The 18,235-nt window shown below is 62.2% G+C and overlaps 1 protein-coding gene and 1 long non-coding RNA gene across 6 annotated transcripts in view; one reads left to right on the forward strand and one right to left on the reverse strand.

Moving 5' to 3' along the window:
- The window catches only part of PER2 (period circadian regulator 2), a 49,556-nt gene that overhangs the window by 14,053 nt on the left and 17,268 nt on the right, over positions 1-18,235 (forward strand). For 3 of the 5 annotated variants that reach the window (XM_029933532.1, XM_029933534.1, XM_029933535.1), the window contains exons 1-9: positions 1-60; positions 8,517-8,740; positions 9,210-9,272; positions 10,209-10,363; positions 11,481-11,602; positions 12,306-12,507; positions 14,280-14,331; positions 15,367-15,506; positions 16,924-17,002. In XM_029933532.1, the coding sequence (XP_029789392.1) occupies positions 8,535-8,740; positions 9,210-9,272; positions 10,209-10,363; positions 11,481-11,602; positions 12,306-12,507; positions 14,280-14,331; positions 15,367-15,506; positions 16,924-17,002 (1,019 nt within the window). In that variant the 5' untranslated portion in view covers positions 1-60; positions 8,517-8,534. The remainder of the gene's footprint in view (positions 61-8,516; positions 8,741-9,209; positions 9,273-10,208; positions 10,364-11,480; positions 11,603-12,305; positions 12,508-14,279; positions 14,332-15,366; positions 15,507-16,923; positions 17,003-18,235) is intronic. The other 2 variants (XM_029933533.1, XM_029933536.1) reach the window with 2 other exon arrangements.
- Positions 10,432-11,292, reverse strand: LOC115287281. The gene is made up of 3 exons (XR_003906381.1): positions 11,267-11,292; positions 10,929-11,019; positions 10,432-10,502 (listed from the first exon to the last, which is right to left on the reverse strand). It is a non-coding gene; the product is annotated as an uncharacterized LOC115287281 (long non-coding RNA).

Below are 18,235 nucleotides of genomic sequence, written 5' to 3' on the forward strand. Positions count from 1 at the left end.
GGAGCCGGGTTGGCTGACCGACGCGCGGACGGACTCACGGACTAGCGGGGACTCGGCTCGGTGAGGGCGCGGGGTGACACGGCGGGCGGAGCGAGCGGATCCGCCGGCGGGTGCCAGGCCGGGGCGCAGAGCGCGGTCAGGCAGCCCGGCTGGCTGGTTATGTAACCGCCGGGTTGGGCCTCGGGCAAGCGGTCTGGGGTCCGGTGGACGAGCTCCTGGCGGGCGGCGGCGGCGCCTGCAGCCCACGGAGGCGTGATCCGAGAGTTTCCCCGGGCCATCTGACTCCTTATCCTCTTAAAGGGGTGGGGTGGGGTGAGTACTGTTATCCCCATTTGGCAGATCGAGAAACTGAGGTCCAGAGAGGTTAAGCAACTTGTCCAAGGTCGCGGAGCTACTGAGTGACTCCCACACGGGACTGTTCTCTAGATGATCTTCTTTAATGGACCCTATCTCGCTTCTTTGTGCCCCACTGCGAGAGGGTCCTGAGAAGGCTTAGGCCACCGGCTCAGTGCAACTGTTCTGGAAACATGCAGGGCCCCTTAGGGGACTGGCTTCCTGCTCTGAGACCAGAGAGCCAAGTCTCAGGCTGGGCAAGGGCCACTGATGGGCTCTGGTCCAGGAGCTGTGCCAGACAGCCCATGGGTCCCGTGGGCAGGATGAACAGAAGAGGAGAGAGTCCCTGTGCCCAGGCCAGACCTAGAATCCTGTGGGCAGGGAGGTTGCACCCAGGGGTCACCCCCTTTGCCTCCCCTGTACCTCCCTGTGTTTTCTCCCTCTCCCCAGATTCAGTAGAAGGGGGTCCCACCTCGTGATGCAGCAACGACACCATCTTATAGGGGTGCACCGTGGCTCCCGCGTCCGGGGCAGGGACCAGGGGCAGGTAGCGGCCTGCATACGTGAGCCAGGAAGGCCAGGTACCGACGCGAATCTGGTTGCCGGGGTTTCCGTAATGTACACAGCAGAAAGCAGTCTGGAAAGCTGATTCATACAGCAGAGGCAGAAGGTACCCTGGAGGCCATCCAGGGTAACACCTTGCCTTGACAGATTAGGAAACTGAGGCTGCCATCCCTGCTGGGCACACCCCACAGCAGGGCCGGGCCCAGGCCCCGGGTTATCTCCGTGGCCTTTCCATTCTCCTGAGGGTCTTGATCTGCGTCGAACTGAACCTCATACATTTCTACAGAGGCCTGAAACTGGGTGCCGAGTGCTGAGCGGACCAGAATCTGGGGAGAGGAGCCCCAGGCCCCCCAAATGTCAAGAAGCCAAGTGGCATGGCAGAAGTTTCTCCATGAATACTTCCCACCTCCCCTGTCTGATGCTGGGGGTGGGGGGCTCTCTTCTCCTTGGCTGCAGGGGGCGATGCCCACCCCCTGGGGTTTCTGGCCCCAGGCTGGGTTTGGCTGAGAAGAATCAGGGCTCTATCCGAAGGCTTTAACTGGAAATCGAGTTTTTACATAGAAAGTTCATGGTTTTTTTATAAGGTGTGTGAGTGAGACGAGGACAGGGACTCTTCTTTTATCAGTGGAAGCGACGTGATAGGCCAGTGAGGGGAGGGCCCTGTGGGTGTTCGCAGTTATCTGTCACTTCAGCAGTGTGACTCACCGGGGCCGAGCTAACGCAGCCGGGCTTTCTGTGGGGGCTGAGGTGCTGGGCGAGAGGGGGTGATTCAGCCACCTCCTGGGCCTCAGTGTCCTCATCTGCACGGAGGGGCTCCGAAGAGACAATCTGCCAGGTCTGTCTCCACGCCTAAGTTTTTGGGTTCGGCCTGTTTCCCCGAGCGCTTACCCGGGAGACCGGTGTCTGATGCACCCTCGCCTTCGGGTCACGGAACATTTCGGGGAGCCCGGCTGCCCTGCTTCGGAGGGAGTAGGGACGGTGCCCTGGTTTGCGATTGGCAGGCACACGCTCGACCTTCAGAGACATCCTGGCGGACACGCCTCTGTTTTAGCCAGTGACGTAACTTCGCGGGGCCTCAGCGAATGGCAGGCGCCGCCGGGCCACCGAGCGGCTGGCAGGACCTCCCAGCAGTTATTTAGTCCAAAGAACAAGTGACCCTCAAAACCACCTTACTGGGCACAACTCGGAAGAAAGACATAACCCCTCCGCTGCGCATGGGCTCTGCACCCCGGCCCCCCGTGGGAAGCTGGCCCACCTGCTGACCCGGCCCAGAGCCAGGGGCCTTGACAGGGGCCTCCGATGGGCACTGCCCCTGAGCTGTCCCGTTAGGCCCCGGCCTCAGCTCTGTAAGCCCACTGTGTGCAGGTGTGCAACAAGTGTGCCGCGGCATTTCCTCATCTAGAGCAGATCCCAGGCCGGTGGCCGGCGGCCCTGCGGGCTCCTGGTGCTCCTGCCGGGTCCCAGGAGGGGGACAGGACAGCGGGGCGCTCACAGGCCCGCCAGGAAGCTGAGGTTTGTGCCTTCTCGCGGACCTGAGCCTCCCGCCTCTCCATGTCTGAGGCTCTGTCTGGAAGGCAGAGTTGGGAGGATCCAAAGGAGCCTCAGGGAGGCTGGGCCACGCCTCTCTCCTGCCTTCTTCCTGCCATATTTGGATGGCGTTTTCCTCAGTCACCAGCCGTCGCCATGGAGAGGGAGGGTGTTTATCTAGCAGGACAAACATTTTCTCCGGATTAGACAGGCTGGCCTCGGGGGAATTGGCTCGGACCAGGAAGTAGCAAACGTATTACAGTATTCGGGGTTGTGAGATACCGCGGGCTCTCAGAGTCCAGACTGTGAGATCCCGTCACATCTAGCAGGCTGTGAGAAGTCGGGCTGGCGGTGACCCAGGGGGGATGGGGGGGCCCAGGGGCCTTGGTGGGCAGGGGCTGGCGGGGAGCTGACAGTGTTGTGCCCCCAGAGCTGGGCACGAGCTGTGCAGGTGAACTCAGTTTGTGGGCATATATCAAACCCTTACGATTTAGGGTTTTTCTGTATGGATCTTAAACTTGTGTTTCAAAACCATGACCACCTTAAGCAATGGGACCACTCATATGCTGGCTTCTGATTCCCACCAAGAAATGCACTATTTCAAGGACACAGAGTGTATCACTGTCCCTGAGGTCTGGCGGCGGCCGCGGAGGCTGGAACTGAGGACCAGGCTGTGCTTTCGTTCCCAGTTTTTTGGTTTTTTTCTATTTACGTTGGAAACTCTGAATGCCTGTGAAAGTAGAGAGGATGGCGTAATGAACCCTCATGAACTCATCAGCCGGCTTGGACCAGCTGGCTCCTGGCCGCTCTCCTTCCACGCCGCCCCCCATGTTACTGTGAGGCTGGCCCAGACTATGATCTCACTGCGGACTGCGCTTTCTCACTGTTCCTCTGTCTAGTCGGGACAACCCTCACTTTAAAGTGCGGTCACATAACTAGGATCTTCCCTTGGATCTGCCCATTCTCCGGGGCAGAGCCCGTGGGCGGACGTCTGCAAAAGGGGCAGCCAGGAGGCCTCTAGGGCCAGGCGCACCCCAGCGTCCTCGCAGCCCCCTTTTTGGCCTGGCTGTCCTCACCGTTCGGGGCCCCTGGCACCCCAGGCTCTGAGCACCTCTCCCCAGGGGCGGACCAGGTGTGGCCCGGGGCTCCCCAGGGCCCTGGCAGTGCTGGCACGAGCAGGTGCTCCGTGAACGTTTGTGGGCGGCAGGAGGCAAAGTCCACTCTGATGAGCGTGCTCGTTTTGCCAAGTTGGCACAGTGAGGCCGGTCCCTGGGAGCCGTTGGTGCTGAGCGATGCGTTTTCTGGAAGGATGAAGCTTCAGGTGGCTTGGGTGTTTGGTTGTTTCACGGTTCTGCCCTGCTCGTCAGCCCCTCGTGGCAAAGACGCATCCTCCAGCTCCGGTCGTCGTGACCCCTGCACAGGCAGGCTCCCGGGGCCGGGAGGGCGGCACGGCCGGGGGCTGGGAGACCAGCAGAGCAGAGCGTGCGATGCCTCCGCCGGGGGCGTGTCTTTATTACCCGGGCTGGGGGTGGCCGGCTGGGCAACTTGTCCTTTAAGTACAAGCCAGACACAGCTCTGGTGGCAGTGAGAGATCTCCTTTAAAAAAAAGTCTTTTGTTACCCCCCCTGTTGGCCCACTGGTTGGGGGTCCTGGTAAAAGCTAGCCGTGTGGGACAGGACTGCATTCCAGCCGGTTGGCGCAGGCTGGGTCACTTAACCAAGGAGAGGTGGGTGCTGCCGTCACCCCTGTCACCAGGAGGAGACGAGGTACGCAGGCTCACACCACCGTCGGGAAGAGGTGGACGCCGTGCAGTCACTTCACCCCTCGGCCTTCACGGCTCACTCAGCAGGGAGGTCGGCGCTCCCCTGGGGAGGGCGTCAGGGCGCTGGGGGGGGATGCCCTCAGCACCCTGGACAGCCCCTCGGCAGCTCTACTGAACTGCAGCGAGGACCCCTCAGAGGTCTCCTTGCTTCCCCCCCACTCCGGCCTCCACCCCGGAGCCCTGTTGGAGGTTAAGGTGGATCTTGTTCCACAGAACCTGGTTTCCCGTCTCACTCAGGAGAGAGCCGGGGCCTGGTGACCCAGCTCCGACCTCATATCACCCCCTGCCCTCTGCCTCACCCACTCCGCTCCAGACTGGTCCCTCTTCCTCACCTGCCCCTGCCTCAGGACCCTTGCACTTGCTCCCCCACCACCCCCGCCTAGAATATTTTCTCTCTAGCACCTTCCTGGCCCACGCTCTTCCTCTTACAAGCAGAGTCCGGGCCAAGTCTTAATGGTAGCATTTCAGTGGGAGGTGCAGTCCCAGGGCAGCAAGAGTGAAGGGAAGAGGAAGCAGAGAAGGCTCAGATGAGGCCCCACTAAGATGACACCCGCTGACCCAGTGCCACCCCCCTTCCAGATGACGCTGCTTCACAGAGGCCCGGCTGGTGCCTCGGCCCACTGGGCCCTTGTCAGGAGAGAAGGAGAAGGAGAAGAAAGTTTCAGAACTCCATCCAAGGGAGGGATGCAGGGGGTGCTTCCCTGCTGACTGGGCCTCTCTCCCGTCCCCCATGGCCAGAGCTCACGTCCCTCAGGTCCAGGCGCTTTGGCAGGCCCTTCGGCAGCAGCCAGGGAGGCGGGGCCCGCCCCTGCAGCATGGCGCCTCATCTAAGTCCGTGCGTGGCCAGCACAGCCTGACACTCCTGGCTGCGTCAGGTGTGAGCACACACCCAGCGGAGGCTGTGGGCCTGAGGGAGCGTGAGGCCAAGGGGCTCAAGTACAAGGTCAGACATTGCCTGTGCACGCACCTCCCCCGCGGCACGCCCAGCCTCTCACCACCCCCTGGTCTCCTCTCCTTCTTCCTCCGTCGCTTAGCATTAACCCACCTTAGACGCCGTCCCCGGTCTTCCCCCCACTGGGACGTAAGCTCTGGGAGGACTGGGAAGATACCTGTCCGGTTCCCCGACGTCCACCAGCCCGAAGCGCCGTGTGCCGCAGGAGCCAGTGAGTCAGTGGACAGCGGCGCCTGAGTGCTGTGTGTCACTTGGTTGTCATTTAGTGTCCTGTGATGTTTTCCTTTGCGTCCCAGCATCTTCCTGGATCAGCGTGTCACGTCCTCCACTTTTTAGGAGGTGCTCAGCATCCCCTAGCACAGGTGCCCCAGGCCTCGTGCCTCTAACAGTATGGGGGGCTCTGGGGCCTCAGCAGGGACCCACTCGAAGCTCCGCACGTCAGGGCGGAGGGCAGGGGAGTCCCGCAGCGGGACCACCATGGAGGAGGGGAAGCCGGCGGCGATGCGGGGCAGGTGGGGCGGAAGCCAGCGCTGTTTGTGCAGGGGGGACAGGCTGTCTACAGAATGGCTCCTTGCAGCAAGGGCAGGTCCCCAAGGTCGGAGTAGAGTGTCAGGGCCGAGGAGGCAGCCAGGGAGGTGCTGCCAAGCCATAGACCGTCATGCACATGGGGGCTGGGCTCCGAGCGGGGAGCTGAGGGGCTCACTCACTGCCGCGTGGACAAGTGAGGCACGCGCTCAGAGTGCAGTCGAGGCTGGCACTGCCCAGGGTGCTCGTGGCAGACGAGGTGCCCGAGATGCCCTGTGGCGGTTGTACCCCTCCGGCCCCACGGCCGTGGGTCTCTGTGCACACGTGCACGCCTTCCAGGGGGCGGAGGGGCTCCTGGCAGTGGGAGGAGGTTCTGAGTGTAAATGTGGCTGGACACGCCCCGAGTCCCCTCCAGAAAGACTGACTTAGTGACCACAGCGCACAGAGGCCTTTGCCTCATGGACACTGGATGTCGTCAGTCCCACCCACTCCTGGGAACTCATCCTTTGCCCTTTCCTCGTGACCGCCGATCTCTAGATCTTGGGTGTTCCTCTTGGTGGGAATAGCCTGTTCTTAGTTTCTCTCCCCCAAAGTTACCACCTTTCATTCTGTCGATGAGTCAGCCAGAACTTGCCTGAAATGTCCAAAACGAAACAATCAAATCATCAAAGCAAAGAGGAGTGGTAGACGCGTTTTGTTCCTGACTCTGCTCAGGTGTTTTGGCTTCTCCGATCCAGGCCCTGCCGGCCCGCCGGAGCCCATGACAGGCAGCTGTGCTCGGACAGCATCGCCTCCCGTGACCTCAGCCCCTCCTCCTCTCTGAGCCACACGTGGCCTGTGTCTTCTGCCCAAGACTTGTGTGACTTTCCATCCTTCGTAGGTAATCTGCTCGTTCTCCTGTTTGGGCGTTTTTCCCCTGCAAACGTCCCTTGTCATCAGGGCGTCTCTGGCTTGGACTCTTCTTGTCACTTCGCCTGGTCTTCGGGGGGAAAGCCAGCAGGTGTGGACCCGTCTTCAGCCCGCTCGCCTTTCTTGGTGTGTCTCTTTCATCATAATCTCTGCTTTAATGTCGTGGTGTCTTGTTCAGAAAGACGTGTTACCACAGGTAAAACCACGGCTCTGATACCTTGCTCTCTCTCTTCCACTTTTCAAAGTCCCTCGTGCCCCCCACAACCCCACCCCCCGCCCCTGGGGCCATCTTGTTCATGTTGACTCTGGACTTGGTCTCTCTGATGATCTGTTCTCAGGCGGCATCTTCTCATTCTGTGACTTCAGCTCAGCCTGCATTGCTTGTTGCCTTGAACACACCATTTCTCGGCTTTTGTGATCAGAGTAGGTGCCGTCCTAAGTTGGCCGGGCTCCCCCCCCCTCCCCCCGCCATGTGGCCTCTGTTCATCTGGTTCGTGTCACACGTCTTTTCAGAGGCCGCATGTCGGCGTTTTTCCCCTTTGTTGGCTCGTGAGCACGACCAGGTCTGATGGTACCCACAGTTTTCCGGAGAGTGAGGTGGTTGGGTCCCCCCGGTGCCCATCTTCAGGGGCAAGCGGGCACCGATCCAGCCCTGTCACCTGCCATGGGTGGCCGCGAGCAAGTCACTGACCTGTTTTCTCATCCGAGGACTGGAACCAGGAATGGTATCCTGTGTGGCATCCGTGGTCACTGACCACGAGGGGCGCGTGGAACACTGTGTCTGTAGCCGCCGCCACCGCCACCACCACCACCGGTGTGTGCTGTGTTTCTCTGAGCACCTGGAAGCCGTGGGGCACACGTTCTGTCCGCGGGGACCCCGCTCAGTCAGGGCGCTGCGGCGGGCCCTGCGGGTCCTCCCTCCCCGCTCAGTGCCCAAGGCTGGCCTTCTGGGCTTGTGCCGGCGGGTCCCCTTGCCTGGTGGCCCCCTGATGGCTGAGGTCAGGAGGAGAGAGGAGCCAGGGGTCTGTGCCCCCAGCCCTGTTCCCCCAAACTGCAGGTTCTTCTGGTTCCGTAACCCTCCTCCCTCCTGCCTCCAGGCCCCCCCACACCTGCCGAGCACCCAGGGCCGCACCTCTCCTGCTTCCCAGGGGCCCTGAGGGAGACCGCACCCTGGGTCATCTCTCTCCCCATCCTTAGGCTTCCGGCCGGTCCCTCCTGCCTTGCAAATGCCGTCAGCTCCTCCCATGTTGTCTTCCAGGATTACCGGCCTCAGGGTCGGCCTGACTCTAACCACCCCCACCCCCCAGGGGTGAGGAAGTGTCCAATGCAGCAGAGTCCCCCCATCCGCTACTTCGAACCCTTCAGTGGCCTCGCGCCGGTCCCTCTGCGCCCACATCCTGCGTGCACACACCCCCTCTGCCTTCTGCTCAGGGCAGCGCCCGCCTCGCCGCCTCCTCTCTCCCGGGAGCTGTGCCCTGCCCACAGCCTGGGCTTGGGGTCTCCTGCAGACGGGGTGCCGAGACTCCTGAGCCCTCCTGCTCCCCAGCGTCACCTGGGATATTTGCACAGTGCAGTTCCTAGGCCCGACAGCCGTGCAGGGAGAATCCGTAGTTCTCTCAGAGCCCCACGTGCTGGGCGGTGGTCACGGACGCTCTTGTGGCCTCCTGACTAGGCCGTCAGCCACTGGAGGTGTCCGGGGGCTGTGGCCACGCGAGTCACCCGCTTCCTAATGCGCGGCAGGTAGGAGCTCAGGGAATAGGAACAAAGAATGCCCGCGTTTGACTGACTGCTTCCGGCTCATTTAGCAAAACATGGAGACAGATGTCAGCCGCCGCCACAGTGACCGTGATCTTCGAGGCCTGATGACATTTCTCTCTTTTCCAGCTTCACTCTGGAGCCAGCATGAACGGGTACGCAGGATACCCGCCCCCCACCCCTGCCCAGGAGCTGGGGGGGCCCCAGCCTCACGGAGCCGCCCTCCAGGAAGATGTGGACATGAGCAGTGGCTCCAGCGGGAATGAAACCAGCGAGAACGGCCCCGCAGGCCGGGGCTCACGGGGCGGCGAGGAGCTGGGGGTGCTGGTCACGCCGCCTGTCGCCCATCCGGGGTAGGTGGGAACCGCAGGCCCACCGAGGCCGGGCCGGGTGTCTGTTTTCTCTGCATCTCATCCTGCTATTTGATTGCTTTCATGGTCTTTAAATCACGATGACCCAGTTTTTCAACATTTAAAAAAAAATCCTCATTAACTCAAGATAACTAAAATTTACTACAATGACGGGCCTGTGGATATTGATTGATTGCCAGCCGACAGGTGCGGAGGGAGAGCGGCGGGTCTTGGGGGCAGAGGACTCGGGGCCCCCATCATTCCCGGGCACTTGGTCCCTCTGGTCCCTGAGGCCCCGTGCTCCCTTACGCTCCTGTTTCTCCGGTCGTCTCACTCTGTCTAACCTGGCGGGACGGGGGGGGGGGGGGGGGGGGGGGGGGGGGGGGGGGGGGGGGGGGGGGGGGGGGGGGGGGGGGCCGGGGACCGGGGGCGTGCAGTCCTCTGAGCCCGGCCTCGGGTCTCGCACTTACAGTCCAGACGCCTTTGGCCTCCTGATGGCGAAGTCCGGATGCAGCACGGCAGCAAGTGGCTGCAGGTGAGGCCCGTGGGAACCTCCTCGCTGTCGTGTCTTTGGGGACTTGGGGATTGTCACTCTGGGGTAACGTGACGGTGTTCGGAGCCCCCTGCCCGTTGGTCCGCACGGCTCGGCTGTGAGCCGGACACTGGCTGCCCAGAGCCCCCGGCGGCGCTCCGCATCTGCAGCCCTTCCCCCGTGCCCAGGCCTGCTCTGCACCCAGACATGTCCACCTGGGGCGCGTGCCCACGTCAGGTGTTTGTGAGGCAGGTGTCCTTCGTTTCGTGTCCGCAGACATCTTCGCACGACCGCCGGGGCAGACCCCCACGCTTAGGCCCGGGTGTGCGGGCACCTGGCCATTCGCCCCGGAGAGAGACCCGATTTCTAGCATTCTTTCTGCACCCTCTGCTCTTACCGGGAGGTGCCCACCTGTGCTGGCTTCCTCCGGTCTCTGTGTCCTTAAGTTTAGATGTCCTTCTAGAACTTTCCTCTTTGAGGACTTCTTGTGTTCCTCATCCCCGTTCCTGTCCCGGACACTGCCTTGCTGTGCTCTGTCATGTCCGTCGCTCGGTGCTTTTCTGTCCAACAAAGGTCAGGCAGGCAGGGCTCTTCGGGTCGACCAGCGGGCCGAGCTGACAAAGCCCAGGTCTCACTGTGGGGGAGGGGAGCCCGGGGGAAGGGTCAGAGGGGTGGTCCTCAGCCGGGCCGTCTTGTCCCCCCCCACCCCCACAGGAGATGTCTGGCAGGGTCAGGAGACATCTGCGGTTGTCACAGGTGGTGGGGCTGCTTCTGGCCTCTGCTGGGTGAGCCCAGGGGCACTGCGACACGTCATCCCATGTGCACCACAGAGCCCGGCGAGCACCGAGTGTCCTGGGGGCCTGGGGCAGAGTCGGGGCTGGAGGCGTGGGCAGGAGTCAGGAAGCGAACGTGCGCTCTCCTCTTTCTTTAATGCCGCAGCAGCGAGCCGTCGGCGAAGGCAGACACGCACAGGGAGCTGATAAAAACCCTGAAAGAGCTGAAGGTCCACCTCCCTGGAGACAAGAAGGCCAAAGGGGGAGCCAGCACACTGGCGACCCTCAAGTACGCGCTGAGGAGCGTGAAGCAGGTGAAAGGTACGGCCGGCGTGTGCGCCCGGGCTTGTAGAAACCGGCTGCGTTGGTGTGCTCTTCCTAAAACCCAGGCCGAGACGGCAGACGGGCGTTGTGAGGTCTGGTGAAACGGCCACTGTTGGGGATGTCTGCTGCACTCGGCCTGCAGAGAGGGAAAAAGCAGCCGTTCAAAGAAGCGTATTTACAGCACAACAGCTTTTGCGCTCTGGCTGGGGTCACGAGGGCACAGGGTCCTCCAGGCTGGGGCCCGAGCCGGCGGCCCCGCTGTGTGAGCAGCTCCCAGCCGGAATGTGAGTCCCGCTGAGGGCTGCTCGCTCCTCTGAAAAATAACAAGAAGAAACGCTCCTCTTCTCAGTCGGTTAATCGTCCAACTCTTGATCTCGGCTCAGGTCATGACCTGACCTCACGATTCATGAGATGGAGCCCCACGTCGGGCTCTGTGCTGACAGTGCGGAGCCTGGAGCTGCTTCCGATTCTCTCTGTCCCCCCCCCATGTGTTTTCTCTCTCTCTCTCTCTCAGAAATAAATAAATAAAAACAAACAAAAAGTGCCACCAGGGACCACGTACCGGGGCTACAGGCCTCCTCCAGGGGAACGCCGCTGTGGTTTTCTGAGTAAAGACCTTGTGGCCAAAGTGAGGGCCAGCTGGAACTCTCCACCTGTGTTATTTAAAATAATGCATATTTACCATCTTATTTTTATTTTATTTTTTGTTATTCATCTTTTGAGAGACAGAACATGAGTTGGGGAGGGGCAGAGAAAGAGGGAGCACAGATTCACAAGCAGGCTCCAGGCTCGGAGCTATGAGCCTGATGTGGGGCTTGAACCCACGAACTGCAAGATCCTGATCTGAGCCAAAGTCGGACGCTGAGCTGACTGAGCTGCCCGGGCGCCCCGTGGGCTCACCATGTTACAAGTCCTATAATCACAGGTCTTCACAGTTTTCAGGAAAAATAAAACAAGGGTCCTGTTGGCTTTGTCTTCACGTTTCTCTGTTCCGTTCTCCCAGCGTCCGAGGAAGCCGGTGTGTGTGGCCCACTTTTCCGTGAGGAGAGTGGCGCCTGGACACAGGGGGTAGGGGAGGTGGGCCGGTTTTCAGGGCCCCCCGTGTCTCCCGCAGCCAGCGAGGAGTACTACCAGCTGCTGGTGTCCCCTGAGAGCCAGCCCTGCGGCGCCAGCGTGCCCTCCTGCACCATGGAGGACATCGAGGGGGCCGCTTCCGAGTTCATCGTGAAGAGCGCGGTGAGTGTCCCCCCGGGGCCGGTTGGCTGCTGAGTTCGGGATGCCAGGCGGTGAGTCTGTGCCTTAAACCAGGACAAGGGGGAGTCTGTGTTCAGAAGGGGCGGTTGTGTTGCAGGCGCCCCAATTTCCCGTGAGACTGGCCTTCTCTCACGGCGACTCCCACCCTTCCTTTCGTAAGAGCGAGCCCCGCCTTGACCGCGCGGTCACCAGGTGACCTTAGGCTCACTTTGGGGAGTGGCACCTGGGATTTGAACTCAGCTCACCAGACTCCAATGCTCGTGCGTTTTTAAGTAGCTGTTCTGGGTGGGGGCACCCTTGGGGGCCTGGGGGGAGGGGGAGTGAGTTTCCCCTCCCTGCGCCCCTACGTCTCAGAGAGCAGACTAAGGGCAGGCGGGGACCCAGACATACTGGGATCCGGGCAGAACCGGAGAGTGGGGCTCCCCGGGCCTTCCCACAGGCTTCCTCCAGTGTCCGTGCTGTCGCTGAGCCCCCTGGGAGCTCCGGGCCAGTGCTCAGGCCACTCAGCGGCGGGGAGGGAGCCCCCAGCTCCCCGGGAGAGAGACAGGCTGGCAGGGGAGAGGGAGAGGGGCAGAGAAGAGGAGGGGGCCCAGAGGCCTGTCCTGCCCGCAGCCTGTGGCCCTCGGGGAAGGGCAGCCCGTCCGGTCCCCACCTGCCGCCCCCCTGAGCTGCCTCTTCCCTCCAGGGCATGTTCGCCGCAGCGGTGTCCCTGGTCTCCGGGAAGATCCTGTACATCTCTGACCAAGTTGCCTCCATCTTTCACTGTAAAAGGGACGTCTTCCATGGCGCCAGGTTCGTGGAGTTCCTGGCGCCGCATGACGTCAGTGTGTTCCACGCGGCCACCACGCCCCACAAGCTCCCGCCCTGGACCGTCTGCAGCAGGGCAGGTGAGGGCCCGGGGCGGTGGCCGGGCGCTGGCCACCGGTCTCGTGTGCCAGCAGGACGTGGGGGACGTGGGGGTGCCAGGGCCCCAGCCGGCCCTCCCCCGGGCGCAGGGCATGTGCCTGCCTCACTGGCGCACGGCAACCCTGCCTGACAGCTGTTCAAGGCAGCTTTTTGACAGAAAGCTTTTTGTTCAGGATAAACTTAGAAGAAGAGTCTTTTCATAACTTTCAGAGAGGGAAGACCATTTGAGAATACTTTAGGAAGCATTAGGTGTTTTAGCAACAAAGTCGTTCTGAGAAGCTGGCGCCTTGGCCTGAACCCGTGGAGCGTGGGGGCCGGGGCCTGCTTGCTGTGGGCACTGTGGCGATCGGATCAGTGGTGGCCGTGTCGCAGCGGTGGGGCGAGCGCTCCTCACCTTGGCCAGGGGCAGGGTCGTCCTGGCCTCAAGCCGAGAGCCTTCCCGGCCGGTCAGGCTCTGGTCTGCACAGTGGCCAGACGCGGCCCAGCAGAGACCCGGCCTGGGGTCCTGGCAGGCGGGGGGGGAGGGGGAGGTCCCAGCCAGCTCAGGCCTTCCCCAAAGACCCTCAACCCTTCCAGTGACTGGGGCGGCCAGCAGAAGCCCCCCTTTTTGCCATGTAAGTGCTGCCATCTGTCTGCCTGTCCCGTGTGGGGCTCTGGCCTCGGAGCTGAAGTTGAAGTGAAAGAATCGTCTTGGAGCCAGGAGAGAGGGTGGGGGGTTGTCCCAGAGGAGCGTGACCTCGGTTGTGACCTTGGCCGGAGGCTGCCCGGGTCCCTGTCGCCCAGACCCGCCCCTGCTTCACCCTTGTCTCCAGGCTCGGCTTCTCTGCTCCCTCACGTGCCCCTCAACCCCGCTCACACTGTCCCCTGGATCCTGGGCCCTGGTCCCCGCCTGCTTCCCTCCTCCTCCTGCTCCCAGTCCACCTGCTGCCACAGCGGGTGACTCGCCAAAGGAGGCGTCACTTTTGGTCTCAGATGCAGAGCCGCTCCCAAAAACCCCACCAGGACTGTCCCGTCAGGTCACTAAGCCGGCAGGGTGTGTCACGAGGACCCGCAGGTCACTGCGTGGAAGGGACACCACTCCGCACGTAGGTTTACCGCGGGAACAGACCGGCACCGTCTCCCTGGGGTGGTGGCCCCTGACCTCCCCGAGCCTTTCCAGGTGTCAACCTCCACTCCTTCCCTCACTAGGGGTTTCCCACTCCCCCTCTTTCTTTGGAGTAGAGGAAACTTCCCGTGAAAGATCACCGTCTGAGATTTCCTTTTAAAAAATTCCTTCATCGTAGAAACACCGTTCTCGCATCCCTGGTGACGCCACCTGAACGACCTAGTGTTGCTCAGTGGTTCAGATTCGGAGGAAGGTTCATACCTTAGCACAGGGACGGACGCAGCTCTGGAATGGCCTTCTGTTAGGTTCAAATACCCCCAGGACACGGTGGGGAAGTGCGTGGAGCTCTACGCACACACGCTCTGCCCGGTGCGCCTTCCCGAGTTACATGGCTTCTCAGCTGGAGCGTGCCAGCCTCGAGCCATCCAAGACGGCAGACTTGTGGCGGCAGACCTGTAGCCCGACGTGCTCCTGCGGCCCGTTCAGCCGGGAGCCCCCAGGCCGTGTCTCGGGCCCCCCTCGCGCCTGTGCAGATGGGCGTTCGCCCCTGGCTCGGCTCCCCCCCTTCCCTGCGGCGTAGGGGGCGCAGAGCCAGCCGCTGTGTCGCCTCAGGAGACGATGTGTGACTCGGGGCTGGCTCTCTTCCAGATTCGTTCGCTCAGGAATGCATGGAGGAGAAATCTTTCTTCTGCCGAGTCAGGTAAGCCGGTGCCTGGTTCCCCAAGCCGAGCACGGCGCAGACACGTCCCCATAGCCCCCACCCCCGTCTCCTACTGTGCTGTGACCCCCACCCCGGGCCCCCCTGCACCCCAGCTCTCCAGGGCAGAGGGCCTGCAGGAGTGCCCTGCCACGCAGCATGCCTATTCCTGAAAAGCCTGTGTGCAGACTGTATTTCAGATGCACAGGGAGGGGCACGGGGGACTCAGCCGCTGAAACGTCCGGCTTCGGCTCAGGTCATGACCTCAGGTTCGCAGGTTCAAGCCCCGAGTCAGGCTCTGTGCTGACAGCTCAGAGCCTGGAGCTGCTTCTGATTCTGTGTCTCCCTCTCTCTCTGCCCCTCCCCTGCTCCAGCTCTATCTCTGTCTCTCTCTCTCTCAATAATAAATGAACATTAAAAAACATATTTTTAATTAAAAACATGCACAGGGAGTAAGACCACATGGTCAGCGGTGGGGTGACTTGACTGTTCCTCATGTGGATCGTCAGCTGAGGAGCCTGGACTTGGCTCCCGTCACCCGGGACAGCAGCCCAGGGCCCTTAACCGGGAAGGCCATGCCCCAGGGCCCGAGAGGACCCTGAAAGCACGTGTAGCCTGTAGGTCAAGTGTGTATTTTCCCAGGGAGAGCCCCAGAGCTTCCCCAACAGGCTTTCAGCCTGAAATACGGTGACGGGGTCAGCAGGGGCCCCTGGCCAGGTGCTGGCGCTCTGCCAGCTGGGGCTGGGGCCTCAGTATCGAAGCAATGTCTTTTCCCCTGAGAAAAACGTGAGCCGCTCTAGAGAACGGCTCGGAGAGGCGTCCCCCCACCCAGGGCTGTGCGTTCTTCGACATGCCCTGTGCTGCCATCGAAATCTGAGGGGTGGGGCAGAGGCACAGGGCCCAGCCCGGGCCCCTCGAGGGAGCCTGCCTGCTTCCCGGGGCCTCGGTTCGGCGGGTACAGGGATGCCCTGGTCACAGCCGCTGCTGGGGGGCGGTGGCCGGCAGCGGGCCCCTGTCTGACCCCGCCGCCCTCCGCAGCGTCGGGAAGAGCCACGAGAACGGGATCCGCTACCAGCCATTCCGTGTGACGCCCTACCTGGTGCAGGTGCGGGGCGGGCAGGCCGCCGCCCAGCTGTGCTGCGTGCTCCTGGCCGAGCGAGTGCACTCGGGCTACGAAGGTAACGGCCTGGCCCGGGCAGGCACCTCGGTTGCTCCCGTGGGTCACGCCTGCCAGCCCTGGCCTCCCCTCCTAGCTCCCAGCCTTGGGCAGCACCTCCGGCTCCCTCTGGATGCACACCTACCTCTGTCCCCTGGGGCTCCCTGGGTCTGTCAGGGAGTCTGGGTGCTGGCATCTCCCACTCGCTCCCGGGCTGTTGCTGTGACCGGAGTGCCTTGCTCCCTTCCCAGCCTCCGCCTTCCACCCATGTAGTGAGCACGGCCCTGAGGGGTCCCCGCGTCCCTCCCATCCTCACGCCCCCCCTCGCCTCAGATGCGTGGGGAGGGACACTACCTGCTCAGAACCCCACGCCCCCCCACACCCGAGAAATAAGAGCGACATGCACTCTTATTGGGGGGCAGGCTGGCCCCGGGCCCCACTCCTCACCCCGGCTCTTTCCTCCCTCCCTCTGCTCCAGCACCGCAGGCCCCAGGTCCTGTTGGCTGCTCTGACCACCTTTTCCCCAAAAAGCCCAAATCCGGGTTTTCCCCTAAGGGCGCTCTGCCGCCCTGATTCTACCCTCCTGCTGAGTCCCGCCTACTGAATGGCCGTGCGACATGGCCGCCCTTCGGTACCGGCTGGAGGACCTGGCCGGAAACCCACGGTCCTCGCCCCAGCACCCCCGCAGGCCACAAGACCAGAATTCCCAGAAAGCAGCCGCCATGTGCGACTGCGGCAGCTCGGGATCCGGTTTAGTGCACGTGTCCTTGTGTTTATGGCCTCCTCTCAGTGGTCTGCGTGGTCGGTGGCGTTTCCTAAGCCTGACGGAGATGGTTGGGCGTGTGGCGCTCCCCCAGATGATCGAGGGGTTCCTCCGCATGGAACGGTCTCTTCCAAATGTCAGGAAAGATTTGCAGGGGTTCCTGGAATTGCAGCAACTTACTCCCCAACGTGACCCTCCTTCTCGGGGGAAAAGCGCTGGAAGTTTGAACGTTCAGTCCCTGAACTTGGTAGCTGAGGGGCAGTCTGGGCGTGTGGTGTCCTCTGCGCACATCACTCCGTCACCGTCACCCGCCCTACAAACTGTAAAGTCCCCATCACGGTGATGTTTGCTGAGAATTTTGAATCTAAACACGTAACACATTTTTTAAAAACAATCTTAGCTCCCGTTTGTTGGATCTGAAAGATCACGAACGTGGCCCTGGGCGTGGTTTTGCCGGAAGAAGCCTGTGAGGCAGCACGTGGCTCTGTCAACGTGGCGGCGCCTAGACCCCCAGGCTGACCTGCGCTCGGGGAAGCCGAGGAGGCCGCCGGAGGCCGCTCCTAATTCCTCCCTTCGCCACACGCCCTGTGACTCTGCCCGGCGTTTCCCAGTAGCGGTAACACAACGCTAGGTGTGTATTCAAATCAGAAACGTGTGTAAAATTCTCTTCTTTCAGCCCCTCGCATTCCTCCTGAGAAGAGAATTTTTACAACCACGCATACCCCGAATTGCTTGTTCCAGGACGTGGATGAAAGGTAAGCGGGGCGGTGCCCCGTGCGTCTCGGAGTCGGGAGCGGGCCTTCGGGTCGGCAGACTCCATCACGTGGTATTTAGTGGTTCATCACTATCTTGGCGGTTACTTAATAGCAGCTAAATAAAGTTCACCAAGTCTTATGTTCTTGACGTGAAAGCCGTGTAGCGGAAGTTAAGGCGGCGCGTTGGTCTGGCTGAGGAGGTGACCCGCCAGACCGTCGAGCTGTAGGCAGTGGGATGTGGGGACCTGCCCTGAAGACCGCCGGAGATGTGGTGCCGCGCACGTGCAGCGTTCTGGGGGCCCGGAGCCGTTCCGACGGGGTCGAGCTTTATCGCCCTGTTTACGCTCACTTACACTCGCACACGGGTGTGCACGGAATGGCCAGGGACGGCGTGCGTGGGTTAGGCCTGGAGCTGGGGACGCCATCGCAGGATGCCAGCAGAAACGTGTCCCCCGTGTGTGTGCCACAGAGGGCTCCTCGCAGGGACGGGGGGAGGTCACCTCCACGCCTGCCCCGAGCGTCACTCTGCCTCCCACTCAAGGTGCTGGGGCTGGTGCAGACGGTGCTTGTTGGAGGCGGGCGCCCTGGCCTTCTGAGCGGGCTCCAGGTTGGCCAGCTTGGGGCTGAAGCCTTCCCCCAGCGCCGCCTGCGCCAAGACAGAAGGGACTGCCAGCCGCCAGCCGTGACGGGGCGAGGCTCCCTGGAAAGACCCACGGGAAGTGGACCTAGAAGTGCCCGTGGGCCAGGTGACCTCACCAAGGCTGTGGGGAATCGAGCCTGCCCCACCGCCTGCACCTACCTGGACCACCGGGGGCCCGCCCTGCACACGGAGCCTCCTGGCAAAGAGCTGCTCTTGGGCAGCGGGGGGCCGTCAGCCGTTGGGGCAGCTCTGCTCGCCGCCGGTGCCAGAATCACCGGAGACACGAGGTTTCGAGTGCAGGGTGCTGGGCACCAGCCAGCCCCGTCCAGCAGGGTCTCGGAGGGTGGGCCCTGGGAGCTGCGTTCCTAAAGCAACCCCAGGATAACGTCTGTTCTTCTGAGAGTCTGAGAACGCCTGCTGGCAGAGCAGCATGGCATCACCGAGTGCAGGTGTGGCCGGCAGGTGCACCGTCTGCAGGGCCTTCCTCAGCCAAGCCCTGCAGGCGGCCCAGAGCAAGGGACAGCTGGGCGGGAGGCCGGGGCTCCTCCTCTTCCCTCCTCCCCTTCCTCCTCCCCTTCCTCCTCCCCTTCCTC

Source organism: Suricata suricatta, chromosome 3 (assembly GCF_006229205.1).
Source record: "Suricata suricatta isolate VVHF042 chromosome 3, meerkat_22Aug2017_6uvM2_HiC, whole genome shotgun sequence".
Classification (NCBI taxonomy): Eukaryota; Metazoa; Chordata; class Mammalia; order Carnivora; family Herpestidae; genus Suricata; species Suricata suricatta.